We start from the raw sequence: 25,670 nt of genomic DNA on the forward strand, positions 1-25,670 counted from the left end.
ATCGTGACTTTGTGGTCGGACCTTTTAATCGTTTCAGAACCTCAATGACTCATATGAGTGTTGCTCACATTATTCTGCGGGCTATTTGTCATAACTAGTTTTCTTTGTATGAAGCAATAATATCCTTTTGTAGGGAGCAAAAAATATCCCAGCCTTCGCATTCTTTCGCCCTTTTTTTAGTCCGTCTTGAAGACACTCAACCACCTGTCAGTGCGTGGGCCGTTTTGACACTGCCGTTGCCTGTGACGCACGGAGGCGCTCGTTCACTCTTCATCTCCTTCTCCGCATTGCCTCGTTACATTAGAGTCTCTCTCTCTCTCTCTCTCTCTCTCTCTCTCTCTCTCTCTCTCTCTCTCTCTCTCTCTGTCTCTCTCTCTCTCTCTCTCTCGTTCTGCTGCATGTCGCTCCCAGCCCAGCAGTCAGTCAGTGGCCCGGGTCCGCTGCGCTTGTGTCCGCCTCCACTCGCCGCTCACCAACACAGTCAATGCGGGCATGACACACTGAGTCAGTGGGGGGGGCTCATCTACAGCCTATCGCCATTGTATAGGCACCTTACAATAATAACGGGAGTCGGAGGAAGACATCTAGACTAGAGGGAGTCGCTTTTCGAAGCCGCTGTTTTTCTTTTTGCCTGCGCGAGGGGAAATACTTGGATGTGTCAATGGCAGGGGCACAGCCTGGAGTCCACGCGCTGCAGCTCAAGCCAGTGTCCGTGCCCGAGAGCCTGAAGAGGGGCAACAAATTCATGAAATGGGACGATGTAAGTAATGGTCCTCCACATCTTTTTGCCTCAACGCTGCATTGATGAAATCTATATGCACCGGTTATCCAACAGTAGTAGCGGGCGCTTGGTTTTACGCATTGACAATAGCGAAAGAAGCCGCGATACTCCACGTCCATGTGCTTTGTTTATACTCCGGTGCGGCCGCGCGCGTGTCTCTGCGCTCCACTCATTAATCTCAATTGAACATTTGATCAAATTATTTACCCCTCGCCTTTCGCTCTTGGAGCGCTTCGCCAATTAGCACAAATTATAAGCACATTTCGACTCAGCGGGGTTTTCAGAAACGGAGAAGGTTTTGCAAAGCGTTTTCTCCCTTTGCTGAAATTGATTAATATCGATTTCACACAAAAAAAGGGCCTTTAACAGCGAGGTGTATGGCCGCAGTGCACCTTACCCCCGCGCATCTTTGGCACGCTCCGGTGGGCTGCACGCACGAAGCTGTTGCTCTTCTGAGTAAATGTCTAAACTGTATAGAATGATTGAAATACTGGTATATCATTGCGCTGGCACCCATTCCTGCTTTGGACTGTGTTGAGTGACTTGGTTTGTGTTTGTTTTAAGCTCTGTTTTAGTCCAGTTTTGCTTTAAGGTTTATTCTTGATTTTTAGACCTTAAATCCTCAACCTGATATATAGTTCTGAACCTTCTGAGACTTCTTTCATGCAGGCTGCTCGCAACTTCCTCTTCTTCATCTGTTGCTCCTCTAGAAATGTCAGTTTATCATTATATGACTTTCATGATGATGTACATATTTAAACACAATATCTAATTTAATAAACTGTGCTCATTCAGCAGCTCTCACAGTGACTCATGATGATCTAGGCATAATTTACTGGACGACAGTGTCTGCTCCGGCTCGGCTTGAACCGGCAACCGTCTGACTCTTAAACGCTTCAACCAATGCTCTGCTTCTGTCCAGAACAATAGCGTGTTCCTTTGGTTGTGCACGGGCTCATTAGTTGAATTTTTTTTTACTCCACATTCACAAATAAGGCAATTGGTTGCGTTCTTGTTCTAGAATTCAATGCCAATACAACTATATGGGAAAGACACAGTTTCTTCCTTGATCATTATTTGATAGTGATTGGATTCACAAACCTGTCACATTATTCTTGCAGAAAGTCCTTTCTACTTCTATCATGTTTTTGAATATTTTCTCGACTTCCGGACGACTTCGTGAAGAAATAATTAGACCACAGTTCATATGTGCTGGAAGAGATGACTTTGAGCTTTTTGACAGTTTTTGTTTTATGTGAGGTGGCCCAGGAATTACAGGGAAATTGCCAATAAAATAGGACTAGAAATCTGCATTTTGACAGTTACCATAGTTACCGCCATGGAATTCCAACCTGTCTTCCACCTCAGTTTTAAACTATAGGCTCTTTAGTATGTTGTGATGTCACGTAAACACAACCTATTGCAATGCAGTGCAAAATAAACATGACTAGATATTTTTCCCAAGCCTTGCAACTGTAATTGTAGCACTAAAGTCAAAAAAAGGTTTGTAAATGTTTATGTTTTACCAAAAGTTTGATTGGACAATGCCTGTTTAAGTAGTTTTACATCAGTCAGTAGGAAATTAGATGAAAAAAGTTGGAGAAAAGTTATTATTTTTGATTTTTTCTGAAATAAATGATGTCAAAAGAGGGAGAGCGTCATATTCCAAGGCTGGAACGCGGACTCCCTCATGGTCCTTATGTACAGGATGGTTGCGCTGCTAAAGATATAGAATGTTAAGCTCTTTGTATGTCCTTTTCCAGAAAAATGATCATCCCAAAAAAATTAAATAAGTTGATTTGTTCTGGTGAAATATAGTCAAACTTTTAGAATGCACTAAAAATGATGACCCTGAGCTTTTTATATAAAAAGTGCCTTTCTCTTCCCTGAGTCCAGCTACTGTGTGAAACCTGCCCTGGACCACCTTGTTCTCGCCTGATAATAGGCTGTTATGACCGTCCGTTATGTGGTGCCAGGTTTATGTAAGTGGCATTTGGAAATATAATTTTGTGACATAATCTTCTCGCACAATCGCTGGCCGAGCGCAGGTGATTCATTGGGCGCGCAGACGACATTAGTGGGGACGTGCGAGTGGATCAGGGTGAGAATTTGGACAGTGCAGATGGCCGATAGGAAATTATGCAAACGCAGTAAACAAGCGCTCTGTCAATCACCGTTTTGGCATTTCGTTCCGTTTCTTATTTGGAGAAAGGGAACCTGTGAAGTGCAGATGAAATGTTTGCTGTTCCGCTCAGCAAATTATATTGTTGAATAGCGCACCATGGTGGTTTTCCAAAGTCATGCTGCTGCCATCGTCAGGAGCCAACATGGAGACTGCCGAAACATCAAATGCAATAAAAAAACAAATTAGGTTCATGTAGGAAGCAACAAGTTAAACTTAATGATTATTAATGCTATTTTTAATGCCACAAATGCAAGAAAACACAGAATAAGGAAATTCTAAATGTTCAAAAGCACAGGCAACTTTCGAGCATTGTGTCAAACGTTTATATAATGAAAATTAGAATTAATAAAAATCGAACAATGTTATTATTGGCGCATTGAGTTGCCTTGTGTACGAAATGCATGATATAAATAAAGTTGCCTTGCCATTATTTTCCAATAAATATATAGATTTAAAGTGGGGCTATCGTGCAAAATCAACTTTTTAGAGCTCTTTACCATGTGACAATGTTCTCTCATCAAAAGCCTACCTGAAGTTGTCGTTTTGAGCCGCTAGCGCATCTTTGAGTAATCTTTGAATCTTCTCCAGTGGCTATTCTGATAGCGACAGCTCCCAAAAAGCTCCTTTACTCTTTATTGAAACAGCATTGAGGCTTTAGAGGAGGAGCTTTTGGGAATTTCATTTAAAATCTATGACCTGGTATTTTGCGTATCAGAAAGCGCAACAGCTGTTTACTTTGAGTCAGCCGTTTTAGATCAATATTGAATTTTCTGACCGACAGAGTGTGAGATAGTGAGATAATGATTTCACCGACATTAAATATTGACACAATTCATTTAGCGACTTTTAATGCTCCACAAAAACCTCGAATCAAGAAGGCTTGTTGCCGAGATGAGGCTGCCAGCTGCGACCTATTCTTCGTGGGTGAAGTGTCTTGCCTGAAGGCACAACTGCAGTGCTGGCCACGTCCGCTGTAGTTGTTGATTCCTCCTCTGACACTCAGCGTACAACGGGATAGTGTGAGAGAGAGTTTGTTACCAGCGTCATCTCTTATTTGTCCGTGTGGGCTTATCTCTCGAAACAACCAGACTTTTCCGGCAAAATCCAACACATCCAAAACACACTGATACTGCGCTATTCTGCTTCCTTTCCCCTTTTTCTATCGTTAAACCAAGAACCGAGAAGCCAGGAGTGACAAAACAGAGCACAAGTTTACACAAATAGCTAATCCCCCCATTTTGAACATTGGCATTTTACATGATTTCATGGGAACTTTTTGTATTGATACAGACGGCATATTTGGAATTGCCCATATCAAAACAAAGAGGAGAAAAAACTGAACTTTCTCCCATTTCTCCACCATTACTTGAACAAATGTAGTATTATGAATATATATTTTCTACTAAATAAAGATACAGAGACCTGGAGAGGAGCAAAGTGGTTCACCAGCCCATACATACTTAAAAAAACGGACAATGCTAACCAGGAAGCTAACTTCAGCTCCATGCTACATGTGCTAGTGTTAGCAAAAGTGCAGATTTTTCGCTTCTACTGAGCAATTTGCTGTGAAAAAAACATCCATATGGACCTGGTTTTGGCTTGACTTTATTGGTGTGTGATAAATGTGTTCATAGTCCACCAGAAAACAGCTACAAAGAGTGAAATATTATGATTCCCATGAGAGTTTTCTTCCCCTTCAGCTAGGCCACTCCCCCTTGTATGACGTGTTGATTTATGTATGGTTTAAGATTATATTTCAGTTCATTTTAAGCTCTGACACTTGAGAGAAGACAAATATGAAACTGCATAAACAAATACAAGAATCACATGCATTTCCGAGCATGTTGATATACGCCCTTCAATTATCGCTGCCTTTGCGATTTGCCAAAACTAAACGTAGCTGCACTGAGGTGTTTTCAAGAGCAGAGGAGGAGGATTTTTTTTTTTTGAAGGACTAAACTGAGATATTCCACTTGAGCGTTGCTTGTCACACCTGACCCTCAGACACTTCTAATGAAATATGTTGTCACTTTCTCTCCTACTACAGCGTCATCCGGAGCACAGGGACAGCTGTGATATCAACTTTTGTTTACATTGAGGACATGAGAGGCTGGAACTGAAGTGTCTGGGCTGGAGAAGCATAAGGAGAGTTTCAAGCCTCTTATATCATTACACTTCAAGGTTGTCCCCGTAAGCAAAAGACGTGGTTTAACTTGTGTGCATGTGCGCAATTTATCCATGAACCTACTGTGATAATCCATCTACAAGTTTGGAAATGTTTTTTTCCAGGACTGTTACGTCGCAGCTTACGTCTTCCTACATTTGCTAGTTGAGGTGTACGTAAAGGAATAGGCCACCGCTTTTACATACTGAGATGTGTTCTTACCTTATCTTAGACGACTTCTTTAGTACCTGTCTGGTCTTCCCCTGTGCTTTCAATCACGTAAACACAGTTCAATTAATCAGAACCTATTTGCTCATATGGATGCTGATTTTCAATTGCATTTTTTACATTAGCCTTGTTGGACCACGGATGGAAATTTGCCTGTGGTTACAATCCAGGATTTTTAAGTTCATGGGCCCAATCTTGCGTTTCTAATCGCAGACTGTAGACTAGACTTGCGCAGACCGCAGGAGCTCTGTGAAATCTTTAGCTTCAGAACTGGGGCAGTGACTGGACAGAGACACACAACGCCTCCACCAAACCCCTTTTTTTCTCTAAGCGACGCCCACAGGATGGCAACTTTGTCTTGAGCAACGCTGTTTTTGCACCAGGCGGAAGATTCGGGCCCATATCAAGTACATTAAAGAGAGTAGATTCAAGTTGGTCATTTTATGCTCACTACTGCCACCTCAGGTCTTACGTGTAACTGTAGGTTCTATATCAAGCACTTCGGACCCGAACTAACAACTTTTTGAGTGAGTTTTAGAGGCAGTTGTGGTGAACAGGTCTGAGCTCATTCTACACATTAGGACATGGCTGGAACATGTAGGTAGAAGAAAATACTTATTTTCACATTTTTAAACTCCGTATAGTCCCTTTATGCAAATGAATAAACTAAACAAACTATCAAACTATTATGGTTGAACTAGCCATTTCAAATTAAAGCTCAGCTTAAACAACATGAATGCTTTCCACTCCCGTACTACAACACAAAATAATTTACATTTTTGCAAAGAATGAGCAGCACTGCTGAAGGATTTGCTGTTGATCTGTCCAAAGCACCATTCAGATGAATGAGATTGGCCATAAATACAATAACAGTTCATTTATTAAACTGTTTTTACGTCTTTGCAGAAAAATGTGTCCTTTTGTAATGCTGTGGTTTGGCCAGGAGCAGTGATCGACGCTTCTCCACATCTTTTTAGTTCATAGTTTGGTTTAACTTACTGTAGGATTGTGTTAGGTTACTTGGCTCTCAGCTGACGACTATAATTAAACAGTTATACAAGCCATTAGCATTCACTCCCTATACCGCGCAGTGAAGGTTATGTTTAATGGAGGAAATTCTTTGCTTTAATTATGCCCATCTCACTCCTGCCTATATGCCCTAAAGCTACTGTACTTGTCAGACACTTTATTTCATTTCAAGCACACATTATGAATGACTGTGCCAGCTAAAAGATCCCTATTCATCATCAAATGGCAGAAATGCAGATGACAGTGCTGCACCACCAAACGCTTATCTTCACATTTGGGAATAAGCCATTAGGACATTAGTGTTTTCTACGATGAAGCCCACGAGAATCAAAGTGCCTAATGGGCTGCTGTGTTTTAGCAGTGGTCACGCTGAGCTGGGAGGACATTAAAAACGGGGATGGAGGAAGACATCGCTCGCACATCATTAGCCACATTCAACGCAAAAAAAAAAAAAAGTACATCTGTGGTATTCTAAAATACTAAAATCCAGAAGTTTAATCGTGAAAAGAGAAAACTGTAGATGTATGCGGGTTGAGATGCTATGGCTCGTTTTATGGTAGATTTATTAACCTTTCCGACTCCACTGGTTGATTAATTTCCTTGTTCTAAGAAATAATCATTAATGTGATGTAACGATTGCTAGGGCTGGGCAAAATTTGATAACGTCTTGAATATTGAGATATGAAGCCCAGGCGCAAATTCGACCTGGAAGACTAATTTAAGCATCACCTACCACCTCTGCAATGGTTCACATCCCCACCTCAGCCTATCAGCGCAGAGCCACGCCTTCATCGCAGCCAATCATCTGGATTTAAGCTCCAGTGTTCATGGCTCGTCGGCTTCCCAGCTGTGCTCTGACCCACCTCCACCCCTTCACCACGGCTTCAGACTATGGGTCTCCCTTACCACCATCAGTGTCCAGGCTCCGGGGGAAGACATCCTTAACTCTAACCTACCCATCCTAACTATAATCCGTATATCGATGTTTGAGTCTGATCGCCAAAATGTTTATGTCAACAAATCTTTCTAATTGCTGCTTTTGTCTTCGAGTCTATCCAGGTTGAAATAATGATATTTTCTTTATTTCACCAAACTATTTCAACAATGCGCTCCATTAAATTGAATCAGCCCTCGTTAGCTGTTTGTTAGGACCAAAACAAGGCAGCCTACTCCCTTTTGGGCATTATTGTGTTTCTTTTCTTTTGTAAAAACTTGGAACTTGAAATTGCTCAAATAAACTAAACTAAACTAAACTAAATGAGAAAAATCCTGACTAAAATTGAACTTTTGATCGACCCCTCTTTACAGTAATCGGATGATCTAACGCCGATAAAAGGTCGATTTGTCTGGAACTGAAAGGGATGGATAGGGACTTCCAGTTTGTTGTTGCATTAGAATGAGCTCAGTCAGAGCTTTAAAATGAGCCTATAGGCCTCAGGAGAACTGAGAAACATCAAATCAAGTATTGGTCACGAGTTTGTACACTTCAATTTTACGTTGCAGGACTTTTGTTTATAATTTCAGAACCATGAGAGAGAGACTTACCGTTTTTTGCTTTGGAATCTGCTGATTTTTGCCTTTCAAATGAGCTTCCTCTGAAGTACTTGCTAAACAGGAATGTCGTGCATAAATCAGCCCTATGCCTCGAATAAAGCGGCCCTATACCATGAGTACCATATATATAATCCTTAATAAAGAAAACATAATATTGAAATTCATAAACATAGAAAAATCAACGTTATGCGTCTTATTTAACAGTCATTCCTTGTTTTCAGCGTTTGTGGAGCTTCAGTCTCATCTAAAGTCGCATACGGTTCATCAGCTGCTGCCCACTGCGCGCATTCTGTACTCTGGATTATAATAGGAACACAAACAAAGTAATCGCCATTCGGTACTGCTCATTTCATACGGGCCGCCATTTGTGAAAACAATTGGAATTGTCATAATGTGCATCAGCAGTTGTGATGAGATTGGATGTGTCCAATGTCCCGAGGAGAGATGGGAATTAACTGAACCTGCTCAGTAAAGTGAATCTTTCTTTTGAAAACTTTTACATCTCGTTTCTTATTTGTATGGTTGTTTTTTGTGTTGAATATATCTTAAAGGGGGGGTATTATGCAAAATGGACTTTTTCAAGCTTTACATCATGTTATTAAGTCATTCCCTCATTAAAAACATGCCTGAAGTGTTGCCTTAGCACATTAACGTATTTTCGAGTAATCTGTAGAAACTCTGATGGCGGCTATTTTAGGGATAAAACGCCTGATTCCTTCAGGAAACGCCCTCGACCTCCAGGATACGCCTCCAACCTTTCGTCACCAGCCGAGTAACCAACCACTGCTCCTCAGCAGAACCCCCTCCCCGCAGTGTCTAGCCCTAAGATGTAAACAGAGTCATCATGGAGGATTAGCTTCATGTGTTGTGAACCGGAGTTACAGCAGTTCTGAAACTTTTACAAAGACACACATCAGTGTTTCTGTTACCGAAACACCCAGGATTAAAACCGAACACTTATTTCAGTGTCTGGTTCTGCGCTGGGCCTTGATGATGCACAGAGCCTCCGGAGAAAGCTAATGCTAAGCTAAACCTCGAGTCATCACGTGAAAACGAGAAATATGCACACATAAAGTCAATAAAACCACCACACACATAAATAACCGTTTAACAATGATCACACACGGAGCCTGGCTTGTTGATTTGGAAGTTTATTGCTCACATTTCATCTACAATGGGTCATAGACGAGTGGCTTTCTCCCGGAGCTAACAAGCTAGCCGCGACAAGCTAACGGGAAAATTCACTGAATACAAGCAGCATATTATGCATTGAAAACGTCACTAAACAGGCAACTGCTTGAAGCAGCCTTTATGATGATCACACACGGAGCCTGGCTTGTTGATTGTGTAGTTTATTGCTCACATTTCATCTACAGTGAGTCGTAGCCGAGTGGTTTTCTCCCGGAGCTAAGGCACTATTAGCCGCGACAAGCTAACAACCTTCACCTTCACAACATTCATTGAAAACAGGCAGCATATTATGCACAAATAACGTCAATAAAGCAGCAACTACTCGAAGCAGCCTTTACGATGATCACACAATGAGCCTGGCTTTACACATTTGTGGTTTATTGCAGACTTTTCATCAACAATGAGCTGTAGTCGATTATAACAAGCTAACGGGGTAACCTCGAAAAACCATTGTCCACCTGCACAGATAATGTCCGTCTTTTGAATCGTATGGGCTCCTGCAGATCCTGGTGTCGTCCATGGGGGTATAGTTAGAGATCCATAGGGCATGGCAGATGCAAAGAGAGAGCCTCCAAACAGCAGTTATTTTTCAGGCAAGAGCCCCTTCCAAGCGTCCGGTGTGGAAGGTTCGTCTCCAAATAATATCCTGTGTGGCCATTGTTCACAAAGTGATAAACAGTAGGTCCTTTCCAACAATAAAAAATAAAATGCACCGATCGTAGTTTCAATACTGTTGAGACAAGCGGAGTGTTGTTGTGATGCCACAGACAGCGTGTGGAGGGGGCGTGTCGGAAAGGGTCAGACGTTCTTAAAGAGACAGGGGCCTATTTCAAGTCATTTGCTACCGCCATTTTGAAAGAGCAATTTTATACAGTAAAGTATTATTCTACTATCAGCGCTGATTATTCTGTCGTCTACAAACGGCACCAATGTGTACTGTATACATTCAGCTATAAGCTCCATATTTTGTCATCCAATCAAGTTTGTAGAAATTGTGCAATCATGTGAATGCGACCAAGACGCCGTATCTCCAGTGTCTAATAGATTTTACAGAAAGCCCGGTGTTGCCATGGCGAACGTCACTATAGAGAATGTTTGCGATGTGGCCTCTTGCATTTCGATCAGCGCCGCATTTGATGCTGCATGTTTATTCTGTGCAAAGTATCAAATGAGCGCTTTAAGGAGGCGGGAATGACTGTTGGGTAAACATTCTCTCGATGATAGAGATGTCGGGAAGAATCACTCGGGCGATGATAATGTCACACAGTATTTGGAAGACGTTTTGGAGGAATAATTAGTGTGTGATCTATACTCTGAGGATAATAGACCTAGTGTAGACCGGGTGCATTCCAAGCTTTGGCCATTGTTAGGCTTGAGATTATAGGGTTTAATCCTTGTTTAGAGTTGGCTTCTGCTGGTTCAAGTTCTGATCTGATTTAATCCAAGTCAGAGGTAGGCAATGTCAGGCCGGGGTGCTAAATCCAGCCCTCTAGCATGTCTCTTCGGCCCCTCACATGGTTTTGAGAATATAGTGGGTGCAAGCTGAAAAATAATGTTGCACTTGATTGCCTGTATTACAGTATTAGGGCCCCAAATCTGAGATGTAAATAAGGAAATGCTGAGTGAGTAAATGCAGAATCTGCTGATCCACTTTTCCACACACTACTCGCTTTGCATATGAGAAAACGCTTGATAAATGACCCCCTTACAATACCATTACTTGATCTATACTACAGGAAATTTACCTTTTGTTATTTTCAACACTTTTTCCATTGCGTGCTTCCCATTGAAGGCATTTCAACATGAAAAGACTCACAGAAACAGAGTGGCATTCAGAAAGTTTTATTGGACATGAATCATATTTTTTTGGTTTCTGGTTCAGACCCCAGAGGAAGATTGAATTAACGATATAAAATACACGGCGATAATGAATGATGGACAGAGTCTTCCCCTGGAGTCTGGACACTGGTGGCGGTAGAGGATGAGACCTGTGGCGGTCAGTTGAAAACGAGGAGCAGAGCAGAGGAGAGGCCAGGCGGAGGAGGGGTGGAGGAGGGTCGTAGCACAGCTGGGAAATGTCCGAGTGATGGATGAGGAAGCTTAAAAAGGGAATTCCTGGGCTGAAGCAGGAATGAGCAGCTGCGGTGATTGGCTGCCCGTGTTGAGGCAATGAATGAGGGCTGCTGGTAGGTCTTCCAGGTTGAATTTGCGCTGAGGCTTCATTAAACTATGAATGAACACATGGGGTTATATAGGAAACAAAAAAGGGTGAAGTAACTCAAGAAAATATGTTTTATATTTTAAATTCTTTAAATTTGCCACCCTTATTCTTGGCATATTCTCAATGAGGTCCCTGAAATGGTTTCTGACAGGCCTCTGTGGTGAAAACCCTTTCTGGTTACTATATTCTGAAGCACATCGGTGTGCAAAGCAAAAAGCAGCGATGTTGAAGAATTTACGTCATTGTGTTCATTCATAAATTAATGCCTTTAGTGATCTACAATGTGAATAATCTTGAAATAAAAGAAAAAAACTATTTAAGAAACAGCACTGTATTGCCGGTACATTCACGTCCTTATTCATGAAGTTGAAGACAAAAACTGCAGTTGTCTTTATCATCTATTTTCACTGTAGCAACCAAGTAGTGCAGTCTCAGGCTCCACCTCGCATCAACCAAGCATATGAAGAAAAAATATTTTTGGGGTCCCAGTGTTCTGCACAAAATCTTTGTCGATGTAGTGCCTTAACTTTTTTCCCGATACACTAACAGTGCACAGCCCAAATTTAAATACTCCAAAAATACAGGAAAACACTCACTCCTTTAAACTTTTCCTATAGGGGGATGTCAGTCAACACTACCATTTGTACTTGGACAAAACAATGAATGACTTTGGTTCCTCATTGGGAAACTCCTCGCCCTGTGACTAGAACAAAAATCCCTCGCAGTCATTGTAACACTTGGACATTGTGACTTCCTTTGACTCCCTTGCCCGATAACCTCTCTAATGGGAACGCGTGTGAGAGAAGCATGTAGTAGATGCTGATTGTTGGCTCAGTCTGGCCCGGCGCTGATAAGGACATCATTAGTTCCCACATGCAGACACTTGCGTTATCTTCGCCCCTGCGGTGAATGTGCTTCCGTAATGCGCTCATCACAGCCACTGATTGAAGAGGACAATACGCCACTGTTCACCTGAGCTACTGTCTCCTTGGACACAGGAAGAAGTCTTACTATTTATAGAAGCGTCCACATATATATGAAATGATAGGAATGTTAGGAGTGGTAATAGTTTTTGAGGACGGCACTGGCTCTGGAGGCTACATCACCACCAGAATGTGAATAAATAAAGCACTGTAAAGCATGTTGGGTTTGTGACCAGGACAAGCCTGAAAAGATATTCAGAGGGACTTACCCGGTTAAATAAAGGTTGAATCAAAAGTGAGGGACTGTGTTTATTTCTATCAGTAGCGTGATGCAGTAGTACGAAAGTGATAAGATAAGATAGGACTTTATTGATGTCACACCGGTGTAATTCACTTGTTGCAGCAGCTCTTTAAACACACAGTAAGGTGCAGATGTCAAGGGAAAATGATAAAACAAGCACAGAAACAGACTATAGGCTACATTGTTTAGCCTCATTATTAGTACAGAGTTGATGTAAAAGAGCAAAACTGCACTACTTGTAAGGTTGCAGAATCCTGAATCAAAACCTATCCAATACCATGTTGTGGCTCAAGTTCACATCAGCCTCCAAAAACTACAGCATACATTTGTGTTATCCTTTTGTTGCTTTCATTTAGTCTTTAGAGTGGAAGCAGAACAATAGCAGAATCGAATCCGTCTGTCATGCATAACGAACCATGTGCTCTGGGGCTTGGCATCTTTTCACAGGCGTCGCTATAGATTTGATACAACCCCTCAATTGGACTGGTACTTGGTATCGGACTACGCTGGCGCAACAACAGCGTTAACGCAGAAGAGAGTGACATCTTGCAAACAAACAGTGCGCCGTTGCTTGTTTTGCCAGGGTGTGGCTGAGAAAGAATCGGTCGACTGAGGCGTACTTCCTTCTGCATTTGGCTGCATCGTTTTCAAACTCTTACAGCACAAACTACAAACTTTACTCCACTGTCAGTCAAACATTGGCCGTGTCTCGAGAGGGGGAGAACACACCGCTGGCTCTGGTACTGAAGGGCACAGGGCTCTACACGCCGCAGAAACATGATCAAAACACCAGCCACCCCTGTTCTGCGAAAAACATTGGCCAGTAGGAAGAAATGTCTTGGGGAGGGACCACTTTTGTACACAACATCGCCATTGGCCATAGGTGACTGTACAGACCCCGTTCAACACACTCACTGTGTTTAGTCTGGAGCTGAACATTTCACAGAGTGCATCTCCTCAGCTAGTCTTAAAGCCTGCGTCTAGAAACCATCCATCCATCCATCCATCCATCCATCCATTCATTTCTTCCACTTTTCCGTTGCCGGGTCGTGGGGGCAGCTGTTGGACCTGCCCGAATCACATTGCACCAGCCCCTTATGGCTCCTCCTGTGGTGGGTCCACAGAAGGACGGCCTCATGGTTCTAACTGGGCCTGTTGGTCTCTCATAAGGGGCTTTTGAACCGCTCTTTGTCTCACCCGTTACCTAGGACCTGTGCCATGGGAGACCCTACCAGGGGCACGAAAACCCCGACAACAGTGCTCCCAGGATCATTCGGGTGCTCAAACCCCTCCATTATGTTAAGGTGGCGGTTCCAGGAGGGGAGAAACAAACCCTCTGAGTCTAAGTATTGGTATTGGATTGGAAAATTATATCAGAATAACACTACACTGTGGTAACCAACTCACAGGTTTGAGTTATAGTATCATTTATCATATGAGGAGTACAAGATGATACTGTTCAACTTCAGCCCTGCCTCCTTGGACAAAGGGGAACAAATCTTGCCATTTACACAAACATATTGGGTTTATTGTTGTATAGTTGGTGCGGTTGTGAAGCAATAGTTTAAGTAACATAATACAGTAATGGTAGTTGCTGTAGTAGTGGCAGTACAACAAGAGCTGTAACTCTAGAAGTGATTGTAGTATATTACGTGATCATCACAATTCTCAGCGACCGATTTGACAAGAGGACAATGCTCCTGTTCAACTGCTGCGCTTGCACTGCGGGACAAAGGGGTAAAAGGAGGAAAAAAAAGTAATGCAATCTTTTTATAGAATCGTCCAATAATATCTGGCGTCGCCCTGTTTGCCTCAGGGTCATAGCCGTGTGCGTGCGTGTCAGTGCGCCTTTATTTTTGTGTATACATCAACAGTGCTGTGAAGTGTCGTCTGTTGCGATCAGTACAACACGAAGCAGCCGTGGCACAGCCTGCAGCTCGTGCTTGTAGTGTTCCCAAACATGCGCAGAGGAGGCCTGGGGGGGTCACTGGAGCTAATGTCAGGTCACAGTCTGGAAAACATAAGTGCTCATTCTTTACGCGAATACGTTCAAAACATGCCATGGAGTTTACATTACTGCCATTACTGTCCCCGCTCATGAAAACCCATCTTCATAACGGCCTTCGAAGCCGTCTTTTGTTTGTTTTTTCTTCTTCGCTCTGCCTATTGTAAAGCAGCTGGAGTGGTTTTGAAAAGCGCCAGTGCCTCTGGGCCGACCTGCCAGGGACAGTGGGGGACACTGCGGTGCCTGTTGTGCATGTTTTTGGTTGAGGATACTCACAGAAGACGCAGGGAGAACCCGCGCTGTTGCTGTGAGGCGAGAGTTCTGTCCTCAGGCACAGCATTGTCTGCGGATAATGAAATCTGGAATATTACAGAGTGTTTTTATATAGTGCGGCAAGCTATTATATTTTTTTAGAAAGTAATAATCCGCATTCTCAGGATAGGTTAAAGGGCCCTGCTGCTGATAAATATATGCAAATTAGAAGCAGATGGTTGCAGTGACACTGTTTGGAGTTTAAACTTCATGTTGACAATAACAGTGCCCATTTTAAGCTGTACTGCTTTGTCAGATAAGCTTCTCTTTATACTTTATACTACAGGCTTTGTAAAAAAAAAAGAAAAAAATAGATTTCATCCAACTATATCTTGCCTTTCAAATATCTACCCGAACCACACACAAAAAGTGGCCTCATCCTTTTAAAAGTCAATTGAAATGTCAATGTTTTAGCACAAAATAAATGAACGGACTCTTGTGCCTGTGCTTGTTTTCAGGATTCAACCACTGTGACCCCTGTGACCTTAACCGTCGACCCCAAAGGATACTTCCTGTATTGGACGGACCAAAATAAGGTAAGACCAGCACCGTGTTCCAGCGCCCTTAGTGCCGCATGTGTGTCGATTCATGTTCTGGAAAGTGGCACATTTTTAATCACATATTCACACTGTGTTTGCTGCTTTGCCTGTTTATTTGTGTAAGCTCCCAGTCACCCAGGAGTTCCATCGTTGCCAGGGTCACAAAGACAGTCATCTGGACTGGTTTATTCGAGGCTCATATTTGCTCTACATTGGAACTAAAACTTATGTACTGTGTTATTATCATCCATCAGTGGACTGTTTCGCCAATGCCATTTGTGCTATGGGTGTCGCAGCGGTTACCAAGCAGGTCCCAGGTTCGATTCCCACCTGGACAGGGCCTTTCTGTGTGGAGTTCTCCCCGTGTCTGCGTAGGTTTCCTCTGGGTTCTCGCCTCTGGAGCTCCTGGAAATGAGATTCCTAGTCTCAGTGGGACTTTCCTGATTAAATAAAGGTCAAATAAAATAAACCATTGAGGACACAGTTCAACAGGTGAAGCAGAACAAACAACTAAAGTGATCCGAACAATGTGCAAACAAAACCCGCGCGGCTTTCACCACCTTTTTTCTAACCTTGATCATTCAAACAATACGTGTACTTGTAATATCATCACGTTCGGGGCTGTGGTCGGCAACATGAATGTATAAAATAAATATGAATAGTTGCAATGTGCAGTAACAACAAACAACATCAATGATTGCTCCTATGGGCTGGAGCTCATGGTGTCTCCTGGAGGACATTAGAAACTGTTAAAAGCTTGAATACGGCATAAATTTGAGCATTTGTTCACAGTTCAGTTCTTGGAGGAGCCTTACTCATACCATATTGCAATTGCACATAAATAAAATAACAGCTAACTTTAGGCTACCTCTTACCTCTTTCTGAATTTCTCGCTGAGTCACCGGCGATTATTTACACTCATCATACACACCCAAAAAGTATTGAGAAGAGGCTATAAAAAGAAAGCTGAAATTTAAACCGGGAAGTTGAGCCGCAAAGCCCACAAGGAAGCATCTCGCTCACCGCCTCGCTCTCTCCCCGCCCTGCTTTGTTTGTTTTGAGCGCGGCCTGATGCCAGTAAGAAATTGAGACAAAGGAGTGGCTATGCAGAATTGACAACGCATAAACGGCAGGATGTCGCGGCTACCTACTCGCAAAAGCGCGTATTGGATTTCCTCCAGTATTTAGGACGTGGAGTAAATTGACAAGCGTGCGGCTCGATGGCGCTGCTTGAATGTCTAGTGAAGGAATTGATCACCATGGAAACTACAGCGCTTCTTTGGTCGCCGCGCTCCTGTGGTAATTACAGTGGTACGACCGGGATTAAAAATAGGACCGGTGGGAGGCATTTGTCGATAAACGAGTGAAGATTATACCGAAATGGTTGACTTTCTCGATGATGCCGAAATTTCAGTTGAGGGCCACGATTTTGAGAAGTAACCAAACGGAAAATTGACTGGTCTCCGTGATGATGTGTGGGTGATTTGGTCCACAAACCCTCATGATCGGAGTAGAGATGTCACGGTTCCACTAGTCTCGATTATTATGAGGTAAAATATTGCACGATTTCACGATTATTCCCGATGATCGAAAGAAAATGCAGGGAATTTCTCAAATCCCAACATGATATTACACATTTTGGTGCTCATTCAACCTCTTAAACCCTGCCTTAACCGAGCACTTTCACTTAAAGAGTGATTAAAAAGCAATTAAACGGTTACAAAGACTGACAAAAGATTCAACCAAACAGGCGACAAAGAAGCACTAAAAATACAACAAAAAAGTGGCGATAACGCAAGGAAGAATCTTAGTTTTGTGGGCCTTAGTTTTTAAATGAGGTGTTACACTGGCCTATAGGCTGTAAGCTTTAGATTTGGGTAATGACCGGGGTGAAAGGGACTATAGGGAGTTTAAAAATGATAAAATTGAGTATTTTCCTGCCCCTACATGTTTCAACAATGTCCTAAGGTGTAGAATGAGCCCAGACATATTTGTTAGAGGATAACACAATATTCACCACTATTCAACTGCCTCTAAAATCCTGCACTGTCACTCAAAAAGGTGTTAATTCGGGTCCGAAGTGCCGTCATGCACGAGCTTAATATAGAAGGTGCAGTTACAGGTATGACCTGAGGTGGCAGTAGTGAGTATAAAATGGCTACCTTGCATCTAGCCCCTTTAAGAGGTTAAGGGTTTTTTTAATTGAAAACCTATTGAGCATGTTTCATCTTTATCCGTTCAGCCTTATGTAAATAGTCAATAGAATATTATTATTAAACATGTCTAATAGAAGCTGTTAGATATTTTACAATAAGATATTCTCTCTGATTTGGGTCTCACGAATTCACTTCATTACAAAAGAGTTCCTGTTTTCCGACCCACTCGCGCATCTTTGTGTAATCTTGATCCTCTTTTGTGAACTTCACTTTTTATCGAAACAGCTGCACAGTGAAGGGGAGCAAGAGGAAAGGGGTGGGAGGGGCTTATGGGGATTTTCTATGAACATCAGGAAGTGAAACTCGATGTGTCTCTCATTTCTGTATCACAAAAACTATTTTCAAACACTTCCCAAAGCCGTTGCTCCATTCGACTCTGCAGCAGTGAGTGACCCGGTGTCTCCCGGTCACAAACTTGGCAGCGCCCCGGGCCATATCTGCAGTCCAGATAAGGCATGGAGCAGCGGCGTTGGGAAAGACGCAGAAATCTGAACACCTGCAGAGCTGAACCTGACACCGGTGAGAAGAGAATGCAGCGCTCAGTGCCGTCGTTATGTCCATAGTTTCAGGGAAATAGAAAGAACAATGAGGTGAAAAGGGAGAGGCTTGAGGCTCTCAGTGACCAGGAAAACACTTTCATTACTTTTGTTTGATGTTGGAGAATATTAAACGTGAATGATTACTTTTTACCCAAGGCCTTGAAACATTTTTACGACTCAAACAGGTTATTTAGTTTGTTTGCAGTGTAATTTTGTATATTTTTGGGTGATTTTACTGCATTTAGAGTCAAATTCTTAGTATTTCCGGTCAATAAACTGAGATTATTATTATATAGATTTGACTAATGACTTCTCTTAACCCCCATCTTAACCAATCACATTTTCTCCAGTTCAGCTTTACCTGAATTTAAAAGCTTCTTGAAAAAAGCGACGAAAAGGTTTGTAAATAGCAACATGAAAAGCAACTAAAACATGCACCGGAAACGTGACAAAGAAGCACAGAAAATGCCTCAAAAATGGGACAAAAAAGTGACAAGAAGCAACAAAACTGCCGACAAAAAACGCAGCTAAAAACAATGATGCCTTGATGTTTTTCTCTGACAAAAAAAGTGCAGAAAAAGCGGCAAAAATGTGACAAAAACATGTAAAAAAAAACACAAAACGTGACAAAAAAGTGCCGAAAGTGGCACACAAGGAAAAATCTGAGATCCTTTTGTAGGTCTGAGCTTTCAAATGAGTCGTGACTCTGGCCTGGAGGCTGTAAACTCTAGTCCAGATACTTTTAGAATTGGAGAAGGTGGGGGTTAAGAGGTTAAATATGTCAGTATTAGTTGCAAGTAAAAAACAAGTAACCGTTAAAGCAGCTTTTATTTCATTTATCCATCTATTCCCAGCTCCTCTCGCCGTGGAGGAGCAGCCACTCTACGCCAAGCTCCTGCCCTGTCTTCAAGGGGTAACAGAATGGATATACCTTTTCACGATTTAGGAATCTTCATCGGGAATTTGTTCTCGATAAAATATGTTTAATCCGTCCTTCGAAGCCACTGTGGCAACCTGTCATAGGAGCATCTTTTATCGGTTTTGCTCCTAACTGCGATTAATCAATGAACAGAATGATGATCAAAACAGGACACAAGCGTTCCTATTTGACTTCTCATTTGAATTTCGAGCCGTTTTTCCGTGTTGACCTGTCTCAGCAGCAGCAGCAGCGGCAGCAGCGCTAGACTAATTAATAGCACCGATTGATTTTATGTTTGCTCAGATGAAGCTGTAATTCCACTGCAGAGGAGTGCTGACCGAGACATTACTTGTGCGCTCACATCCTGGAAGACAGGAGGAGGCTATGACTAAGAAACTAACCGTTAATAAGGCAGGCCAATAACCCTGTGATGTAATTGTTATTGTAATACTGGATATTGATTTACTGGATACTTTTGGACATCTTTGCTGTGTTTTCGTGAGGTTCAGGGGACAGCTAGCTAAAGAGCTAAAGGCATTTGAGACCTGCACATTTCTTCTCCTGAAACACTGAAGAGGCACCAAATAAGTGACAAACGAGGAGGGCAAGACTCCAAGCTTCTCTCCCTACCATAGCCTTGGCTGATGTTCGTTCTTCCAGAAGATGATGAAAGACTCTTTTATAATCACTGGGTCCTGACTCAACTGTAAGGCGGAGTTTCACAGGTGACCCTCAGGTGAAGAACGGCGTCAGAGCCAGGGGAGAAAGAGGATGACTGTGCAGGAGGAAGAGGAAGGAGGAGGTGGGAGGGGCTGACCAGTGCGGGACGCCACGCTTTGAAACTCCCTCTGGGTCCTCCGGTTTCCCCGACCTCCAAAAACATGCTGGTCTGGTTGGCCCACAATGGCACCACTTACTGACTTACTTACTTACTTAATGTAATGTGACGTCGCTCCATATTTCCCAAAAAAACGAAACTATTGCACAACAGGGTAATGCTCCAGCTATGTACTCCACGACATATCTATTCAGGAGAATCCAAAGCTGTGGAAAAGTGGCTCCCTTGATGTAAAAATGTGTGTGAGAGTGATTCTCCACTCTGAAAGTGGAGAGGGCTCTTTGGCATAGATTCATCATTATTTCCTGCACCAGTGTCACCCGGTGAGTGGGTTGTTTCATTCAAAACAGTCCCGTCGCACACAAAGACATCTACAGTCTAATCATTTAGAGAAGGACAGCACAATGTCACTTTTGGGTTTGAGATTACATAATAACACACAAAAAGCCTATGATGTTTAATTGAGATGTGGTTGGGCAAATGACTATTCATGCAAAATCTACTTTTGTGAGCTTTTAACCACATTATGAAAAATGCCTGAAGTGGTGTCCAAAGTATCAAACCCAGTGTAAACCAATATATGACCAAGTCTCACTAATGACCACAAAGAAACATTTTAATGTTTGAATAAGGGAACGCAATACCTTTCACGAGGGTTTCGCCAGAACCTCTCAGACCAAAATTTCTCTCCCCGATTACATGAACCTCTTCCCTAACCCTTAAACGAGCACTATTTCTCTAGTTCGGCTTTACCCAAATCTAAAAGCTTCATGACTGGAGCTTACAGCCTCCAGGGCAGTGTAACGGCTCATTTGAAAGCTAAGACCTGCAAAACTGATTGTGACTTTTTTGTCATGTTGTTGCCGCGTTTTTGTTGCTTTTTCGTCACGTTTTTATAGGTTTTTCATTGTGTTGTTTTTGTTTTACTTTTTTCATTGCTTTTTTTCATTCCTTTTTGCGCTTTTTCTGCCATATTTTCATTGTTTTTTGTAATGTTTTTGACATTTTTTGTTGCTTTTTTGTCACTTTTTTGTCAGGTTTTTGACTTTTTTTGTTGTTGCTTTTTTTGGTCATTTTTAAAATATTTTTTGTTACTTTTTTGTCATGTTTTTTTTTACCTTTTTTGTAGCTTTTTTGTCATGTTTTTTTTTAATTTTTTGTAGTTTTTTGTCACTTTTTTGTGTGTGTTTTTTTTGCTTGTTCATTGTCTTATAAGATAAGATAAGATAAACCTTTATTCATCTCACAAAGGAGAAATTCACTTGTTACAGTCGGCGTTACTTCACAGTCTTATTGTACAGTCTGACAGCAGTGGGGATGAAGGCTTTGCGGTAGCGCTCCGTCCTGCACTGAGGGTGTCTCAGTCTGCCACTGAGAGAGCTGCACAGCTCTTCTACAGTCCCGTGCAGTGGGTGGGAGGTGTTGTCCATGATGGAGGTGAGCTTGGCTAACACCCTCCTGTCCCTCACCTCCTCCACAGAGTCCAGGGGGCAGCCCAGGACGGAGCTGGCCCTCCTGACCAGCTTGTTCAGTCTGTTCTTGTCCCGCTCTGTGCTGCCCGGGGCCCAGCACACGGCAGCGTAGTGGAGAGCAGAGGCCACCACAGAGTCATAAAAAGTCCTGAGCAGAGGCCTGCTCACTCCGAACGACCTCAGTCTCCTCAGAAGGTGGAGGCGACTTTGGCCCTTCTTGTACAGGGCGTTGGTGTTGTGGGACCAGTCCAGTTTATTGTTGAGGTGAACACCCAGGTACTTGAAACTGTCCACCTCCTCAATGTCCTCCCCCTGGATGTTCAGCGGTGTGTACGGCAGTGGCTTCCTCGTGAAGTCGATCACCATCTCCTTCGTCTTACTGATGTTCAAGCACAGGTGGTTGCGCTCACACCAGTCCACAAAGTCTATGATGACTGACCGGTACTCCAGGTCGTTCCCCTTAGACACACAGCCCACGATGGCGGAGTCGTCGGAGAACTTCTGGAGATGACAACTGTCCGTGTTGTATGTGAAGTCCGATGTATAGATGGTGAAGAGAAACGGTGAGAGGACGGTGCCCTGAGGGGCCCCGGTGCTGCAGACGACCACCTCAGACTCACAGCTGCGCAGCCGCACATACTGTGGTCGGTCCGTGAGGTAGTCGATGGTCCATGCGGTGAGATGTTCATCCACTCCCGCGTCCTCCAGCTTCCCCCGCAGCAGCGCCGGCCTGATGGTGTTGAAGGCACTGGAGAAGTCAAAGAACATGACCCTCACAGCGTTCCCGGCGTGCTCCAGGTGCGTGAGCGCCCGCTCCGACAGGTAGATGACAGCGTCCTCCACTCCGATGTTGGGTCTGTAAGCAAACTGCAGCGGGTCAAGGGTGGGGCTTACCACAGAGCGGAGGTGGGTGAGGATGAGCCGCTCCATCGTCTTCATCAGGTGGGAGGTCAGGGCGACTGGTCTGTAGTGGGCCGGTTCCCTGGCGTGCGCTGTTTTAGGAACTGGAATCAAACAGGAGGTCTTCCACAGGACGGGGACCTTCTCCAGGCTGAGGCTCAGGTTGTAGATGTGGCAGAGGACCTCGGAGAGCTGGTCTGCACAGGTCCTCAGCAGCCTGGGACTGATGCCATCTGGTCCTGCAGCTTTCCCCCGCTTCAGTCGCCTCAGCTCCCTCCTCACCTGGTCCGGTGTGATGGAGAGGGGGGAGTGAGGGGGGGACCGGTGTGGGGGTGGACTGCCGGGGGTGGGGCAGGTGCTAGAGGAAGTCCGTATGATGGGGGCTGGAGACGTGGGTGCAGGGGGGCTGGAGGCAGGTGAAGGTGGTCGGGGGAGGGGGGCAGTGTCCACTGTGCTGGAGACGCGTGAAGAGGAGGGAGTGGGGGGAGAATCAAACCGGTTGAAATGTTGGTTGAATTCATCCGCCCCGCGCTGGTCTCCATCAGCTGTCCCTCTGGCACTCTGTCCAAAACCGGAGATGTTCTTCAGTCCCCTCCACACGTCCCGTGCGTTGCCCTGCGCCAGCTTCTGCTCCAGCTTCTCGCCATAGTCCTTCTTGGCCTTCCTGATCCTCCACTGGAGTTCGTGCTGGACTCTCCTCTGCTCCTCTCTGTCCCCTGAGTTGAAAGCCCTTTTCTTTTGGTTCAGGAGGGCTTTAAGTTCAGGGGTCACCCAGGGGTGGTTGTTGGAGAAACACCGTACCTTCCGGGTTGGTACAGTGTTTTCCACACAGAAGTTGATGTAGTCTGTGATGCAGTGGGTCAGGCTGTCGATGTCATCTCCATGAGAGCTGCAGATCATGTTCCAGTCTGTGGTCTGGAAACAGTCCCTAAGTCTCTCTTCAGCCTCTTCACTCCACACTTTCACAGACCTCTTCTGTGCTGGCTCTTTTCGCACCTTGGGTGTGTAATCCGGCCGCAGTAGGACGAGATTGTGGTCTGAGCGTCCGAGCGGGGGGAGGGGGGCAGAGGTGTAAGCCCCCTTCACGTTAGCATACAGAAGGTCCAGGGTCTTATTGTTCCTTGTGTGGCACTTAACATACTGCGTGAGTGTGGGGATAGTGGCAGAAAGAGAGGCGTGATTAAAGTCACCGGTGATGAGCAGCAGGGCGCGGGGGTGACGCATCTGGGTCTGGGTCACGGTACTGTGGATGCGCTCACAGGCTGCGGCGGCGTCGGCCGAGGGGGGGATATACAAGCACAACACCACCATGTGTGAAAACTCCCTCGGTAGATACCTAGGCCTCATGCTGACGACGATCATCTCCAGGTCCCGGGTGCATATCTGTTCTTTCACGTGCACGTGTCCGGGATGGCACCATCTCTCATTCACAAACACAGCTACTCCCCCGCCTTTCTTCTTCCCGCTCCCCTCCACACACCGGTCTGCGCGCGCCAGTTTAAATCCGTCCAGGGAAACCACAGAGTCCGGTATATTCCCGTTCAGCCACGTCTCCGTAAAGCACATCAGTCCGCACTCCCGATAAGCCCTCTGATGTCGGGTCAGTGCGGCCAGCTCCTCGGTCTTGTTCACGATGGAGCGCACATTACCCAGAATGACGGAGGGTAGCCATCTTCTCCTCTTGCGTCCACCTCTGCAGCCTCTGCGTTTTCTGCGTATCTCGGCGGGGATCACCGGCCTCTCCACATGCATGAGAGGTGAGTCCTTGAGTCCGAGAAGCTGTTCCCGTGAATAAACAAGAGGACTGTGTGTGTCACCGTGGCAACGAGAACAACAAAAAGATGCAGATCCCAAAAATGCTGAAGACATTGCAAATAAAAGGGAAAGTGCAACAAAAAAACAGCTTCCCCTGTGCACAAATGCACAATGTCTAGTCTACTTGATGAAATTTTAAAAAAAAACACGTCTATAAATAAAGATAAAAGCAAAAAGTGTAAGAGAGGTAACAGAGCCAACGCAACTAGCTGCCAGTTAGGGCCGGCGCCATAGCAACAGTATGGTGCTTTTCCAGCACATTTTTGTTGCTTTTTTGTTGCTTCACTTTTTTCAAGAAGCTTTTAAATTTGGGTAATGCCGAACGGGAGAAAATATGCTCGATTCAGTTGGGGGTTAAAAGATTAAAACAAAAAAAGTAATGCCCAGTTATGAATTATTTTCAAACAAATAATCAGAATGTGTGTTTTCTTCATACTTTATGTCGTCCTTTCTTAGCCATATGATGATTTTTACCAATGACCTCCCCTGTAATGCCCACCGGCCCCTGGTTAGAGACCAGTCGTTTACAAAACATAAACGAGTGACAGTACATGAACAGCCAGGCAGGGCTGTCGTCCTCGGAAACAGTTTTAACTGAGCACCAACACAGCGGGGAAGTTGTTCTGATATTTGACAGATATTTGACTTTGGCATTGAACTGGAGCGAGAGGTTTGTGCTCAGCGTTTTTATAACGTAACGTTCTGGCCGGTTTGCAGTCGTCCCCTCAGCTGAATGTGAATGTGTCCAGTTGCTGTGTGTCTGTCAGGCCCCACGCTGATGTCTTTGGAGCAGAAGCATTCCTGTCATTCTTCAGGAGCACAGGCCTGGTCTCTCTGTGCCGACTGCGCTCTCATCAGGGACCGTCAGCTCACGCCGTCAGCTTCCTCCTGTGTTAGTTTCACAGGGGTGATGTGAAGTCATCCCAAACCCACAGTAACCTTTAGTGATGCCGCTCTGATTCAAAGGCTCGTATCGATGACACTTCTTTTGATACTTGTGCCATCTTTTACAATCACAACCATTGTTTTATTCACTCAGCGACTGCTTTAATTTATTTTTTTTCATTCAAATTTTAACCTCTTAACCCCGTCCTGAACTGAGCACATTTTACCCAAATCTAAAAGCTTAGTGAAAAAAGTGTCAAAAATGAAACGAAAACGAAGATGACAAAGGCACAAAAACACAACAGAAAAGTGACACAAAAGTGACCACAAAAATGATGAAGTGACAAAAAGGTGGCCAAAAAATTATGAAAAAGTTACTTTTTTTTTTTTAAAGTGACAAAAATGTGACAAAAATGTGACAAAAAAAGCGACGGAAAAAGCGACGAAAAAGTGACAAAAAATTACAATAAAGTTAAAAAAAGACAAAAAACAACAAAAAACTGACAATGACAAAAAAGTGAGGAAAAAAAACGAGGTAAAAGTGACAAAAAGTGACAAAAAAAGTCATGATTTAAAAAAAAAAGTCAAAAAAATGACAAAAAATATGTTTTTTTAAAAAGTGAGGATAAAATGACACAAAAAAATACAAAAAA

General features: G+C 43.8%; 1 protein-coding gene across 2 annotated transcripts in view; it reads left to right on the forward strand.

Moving 5' to 3' along the window:
• Nucleotides 1–396: 396 nt before the first annotated feature.
• Nucleotides 397–25,670, forward strand: part of plcb1l (phospholipase C beta 1-like) — a 267,795-nt gene continuing 242,521 nt past the window's right edge. For both annotated transcript variants that reach the window (XM_079572652.1, XM_079572653.1), the window contains exons 1-2: nt 397–760; nt 15,353–15,430. In XM_079572652.1, coding sequence (XP_079428778.1) covers nt 662–760; nt 15,353–15,430 — 177 coding nt within the window. In that variant the 5' untranslated portion in view covers nt 397–661. The remainder of the gene's footprint in view (nt 761–15,352; nt 15,431–25,670) is intronic.

This window comes from Gobius niger (assembly GCF_951799975.1).
Source record: "Gobius niger genome assembly, chromosome: 15".
NCBI classification, from domain to species: Eukaryota; Metazoa; Chordata; class Actinopteri; order Gobiiformes; family Gobiidae; genus Gobius; species Gobius niger.